Here is a 4,235-nt window from a genome sequence, read left to right as displayed (position 1 = left end):
CTGAGGCAGGGGGTCGGGGGGGACCCAGGCATCCGGGCCCTTGAACCCAGAGCTGGGAGAAAAGCGGGTCCGGGTCCCCCCAGCCACCCTCAGACCCCAGGCGGGCACCTACCCGTGGTGGGAGGGGGGCCGGGGGGCGAGGGGGAAGCTGCCCACGATGCGCTCGAAGTCGAGGGGTGCGATGGCGCCATGCTGCTCGGGGTCAAAGTGCTTGAAGACAGACTGGGGGGGCAGGCGGTGGGGGGGGCAGCTCAGCCTGGATCTGCCCTGATGCCCCCCACTTCACCCTCAGGGGGCACTGGGTGGGAGGGCAGGTGAGACACACCCCCCCCCCCCCCCCTACCTGTATGCTTCCACACCATACACAGGTGTGTGAGAGAGCCCAGTGCCCACCTGCATGGCTGGGCACATGCCCTGCCTATGCATCCAGGTGCACTCGCACACATGTATGCATGTGTTCATGCCTCACACACCTACAGGGCTACGTGTGTGTGCCTGAGGAACGGAACACGTGCACTGACATCTGCATGCAGGCATGCATGTGAGGCTGCATAGTTGCGTGCATGTGTGTTTGCATGCAGGCATATACCTGAACACGTGCATTTGCACACTTTGTACATGCACAGGCATCTGTTTACACACAGGCATGCCGTATGCACACACGTGCTCACCTGGAAATGCATGCACGTGTGAATACCCGTGCATTTGCATGCTGTACGTGCACAGGCATCCACACGTGCATACACCGGCACACTGCATACATACATGTGCGCTCACATGAACTGTGCACATGTGAACACATGCACTTGCATGCACAGGCATCCATGTGTACACACATACTTGCAAGCACGCATGTGCACATGTGAACATTTGCACCCACACTTGCACACTTTGTGCATGCGTAGGCATGCACATGCATGCACATGCATGTGTTCTTGCATGTAAATGCACACGCCTGTGTACTCACGTGGGAGCACATGCACATGTCACATGCACTCTGGAAGTGCATACACACGTGCCCCCACAACACACATGCATACAGGGGCAGATGTGTGGACCCCCCATGGGAGCAGATGTATGCACACCCCTCCCGGGGGCACACGCGTCCACACTCACCTCCACCATCTGCTGCACATGTTTAGTGATGGTACTGGGGTCTGGCTTCAGGGCCACATCCGGGAGCCAATCCCCGACCACAGGCAGCTTAAGGGGCGTGGGCGGCTGTGGGGGTCATCGCCGGGGTCACAAGTGGGGTCGGGGCAGGGTCACGGGGTCATGGGGCTGCCCTCCCGCCCCCCCCCCATTACCTGGGTGTTGGGGCACCGCGGCTCCCGTACATACGACAGCTCATAGAGCTCATCTTCCGTGTACACCAGGTCCAAGGAGAGCTGGGGGGAGCGAGCGTGAGTCCTCTCGCACGCCCAGCCTTGCACTCCTGCCCTCTTGCCTGCCCCACCCTGCCTTCTCAGATGTCTTGGACACTGACCCTCTTGCACACCAAGCCCTGGCATGCCTTCTGCAAACCCGCCCTGTTGCATGCCCGGCCTCTGTCGTTTTGCATGCCTCGCACACCTGCCACCTTCCACACCTGCCCTCTTACACACCTTGCAGATCTATCCTTTTGCACGCCCAGTCCCTGATCTCATGCATGCTTGCCTTCTTGTGCACCCAGCCTCCACCTCATAGGGCTGCCCTTGCACATCCATCCTGTCCTCTTACATGCCTTGCACACCCACACCCCTTTGCACGCCCAGCAGATCCTCTTGCACACCTGGTACACCCCCTTGCATGCTTGCCTTCCTGCACACCCAGCCCTGTCCTCTTGCAAGCCCTGCACACCGAACCCCTTGCACACACAATGGGTGTGTTCCCTTGCCCATTCTCTTGCACATCTTGCATGTCTTGCATACCCAGCCCCGTCCTCTCGCACACCTGGCATCTCATGCACCCGCCCCCCTCCTTTTCATAGGCTCGCACACGCGCCGGGCTGACCGTGAGCAGGTGCACGAGGTCCTTGTTAGCCTCGAAGGGCGGCACGGCCTGCTGCAGAGCCCGCAGCTCCAGCGCCTGCTGGTAGAGCCCGTGCAGCTTGGCCAGGGGCAGGCGCCCGTCGGGCAGGCGCCCGGGCAGCGCCTCGTGCAGCGCCACCAGGTCCTTGAGCAGGATGCCCACGATGGGCAGGCGGAACCCGTGGCACGCGCCGTACGCCCGGCGGTACGGCCCGAAGTTGCAGCCCGACGACACCAGCTCCGTCAGCTCTGCCAGCGCCTGTGCCCACCGGGGGTGGGGGGGTGAGGGTGGCATGGCAGGGAGGTTGCCCACCCCACTCTCATCCCTTGCAAAGGATTCTGGGAGTGTGGGGGAGCCCTCGCCCCCCAACACCCATTGCAAAGGATTCTGGGACCGTGGGGGTGAAGGGGCCTGTGGAGGCAGGGAGAACCCATACCCACCCCCAACCCATTTGCAAAGGATTCTGGGAATGTGGGGGTGCAGTGCCCACCCTCCACCTCTTTACAAAGGACTCTGGGAGCGTGGGGAGAGCCCTGCCCCTGCCCCCAACCCCCTCTGCAAAGGATTCTGGGAGTGTGGGGGTGCAGTAGCCTTTGGGGGGGGCAGCCCCTACCCACCCCCCACCCTTTTGCAAAGGATTCTGGGAATGTGGGGGCACAGGGGCCAATGGGGGTGGGGAGTACCCCCCCCCACCCCTTTACAAAGGATTCTGGGAGTGTGGGGGTGTCTCAGGGAGTTGTGCAGGGTGGGGGGAGGGGGAGCCCTTCCTCCTCCAACCCCTTTGCAAAGGGTTCTGGGAGCCTGGAGGGGACAGGGGTATTTGTAAGTGAAGGCATGGCTGGTGGGGGCACCCAGGCTCCTTGCAAGGGATTCTGGGAGTGTGGGTGGGCAGAGGGCTTTGGGGACAGCTCAGTCCCCTGCCCCCCCATCCCCTTTGCAAAGGATTCTGGGAGCAGAGGGGTACCTTGGCACCATCGGGGGGCAGCAGGGCATGCGTGTCCTTGAGGCGGGCGATGGCGCTGTGGCACAGGCCTCCCACCACCGCCATGAGCGTGTTGAAGCTCTGCAGCTGCCGCAGACTCTGGGGGCAAGGGGTTGGGGTCAGAGGTCGCCAGGGCACTGCCCCCCCCCCTCCCCCCTGCCCATAGGAGCTCCCCCTAGCTGGGGGCTGCAGTAGGTTGTTATCCCTCCTGGGCCCCCGGGCATGCCAGCGCGACCTCACCTCCCCGCCATGGGCACGCACACACATGCACGTGTGCAAGCACCGGTACATGCACGCACAGGGGCACACTCCCTTGCACACCTCTGCAGACATGCATGTGTGCAGGCACTCCAGAGCGCACACGCTCGTGTGCTTGCATGAGGGTAAAGGCCCTCCCATGCACACGCACATGCGTGTGTCTCTACTGACACACACAAGTTCACGCTCCCTGGGGCATGTTAGCTCCTCTGGGGAGGCACACACAAGCACGTGCCAACACATGCACACATGTATGCGCACACATACACAAATGCATGCCCAAACATATACTTCTATGAACACTCGTGTGCAAGATGCCTGGGCTGGGGGGCACATGCTTATGTGCCCATACATGTGCAAACACATCCTTACACACCTGCGTAGATGCATGCACCTCGGAACACTCGCACGTGCCAGGCACAAAAAGTGAATGTGCTCATGCATGTGCAAACATACCCTTACACACCCATGTACATGCGCATGCACCTCTGTGTTACTCACGTGTGCAGGGTGTCCAGGGCACGTGTCCATGTGCATGCAAACACAGCCTTATACACCCATGTACATGCACGTTCTTCTGTACAAACACACCCATACACACACCTCTGTGGCCACCCACGCGTGTGCGCTTCCTAGGCCCCCCCTTCCTGTACTCGTGTGTGCAAACCACCCCCCGTGTACGCACGCGTGCTTCCACCTGTGCCCCCCTCCAGGTACCTGTGCAACACGGATGAACTGGGCGAGCACGCGTGCACGCTGGGGGGCCGTGGGCCGGCTCAGCACCATCACCTGCACCCACTGCGACACGCTGTTGCACAGGGCGACCGCACGCTCCAGCGCCGGGGCCCCCCGCACCGACCCCTGCAGCACGTAGCACCGGCAGTCCCGGGGCTGGGGGGGCACGGGGGGTCAGAGCTGCCCCATGGCCTGGGGGGGTGGGGGTAGGGGGTCCTAGGGAATCCCAGGAGGTGGGGATATGTGGGGG

The 4,235-nt window shown here is 62.2% G+C and overlaps 1 protein-coding gene across 1 annotated transcript in view; it reads right to left on the bottom strand.

Annotated features, from left to right (window-relative positions):
• The window catches only part of RASGRP4 (RAS guanyl releasing protein 4), an 8,603-nt gene that overhangs the window by 1,299 nt on the left and 3,069 nt on the right, over positions 1-4,235 (bottom strand). The window contains exons 2-7 of the mRNA XM_025213074.1: positions 3,968-4,141; positions 2,975-3,091; positions 1,993-2,268; positions 1,308-1,388; positions 1,117-1,221; positions 113-222 (exon numbers count right to left, since the gene is read on the bottom strand). Of these exons, the coding sequence (XP_025068859.1) occupies positions 113-222; positions 1,117-1,221; positions 1,308-1,388; positions 1,993-2,268; positions 2,975-3,091; positions 3,968-4,141 (863 nt within the window). The remainder of the gene's footprint in view (positions 1-112; positions 223-1,116; positions 1,222-1,307; positions 1,389-1,992; positions 2,269-2,974; positions 3,092-3,967; positions 4,142-4,235) is intronic.

The sequence above is a fragment of the Alligator sinensis genome, unplaced genomic scaffold (genome assembly GCF_000455745.1).
Source record: "Alligator sinensis unplaced genomic scaffold, ASM45574v1 scaffold1667_1, whole genome shotgun sequence".
NCBI lineage: Eukaryota > Metazoa > Chordata > Crocodylia > Alligatoridae > Alligator > Alligator sinensis.
Note: the sequence above shows the minus strand (reverse complement) of the source record. Positions and strands in the feature narration are given on the sequence as shown.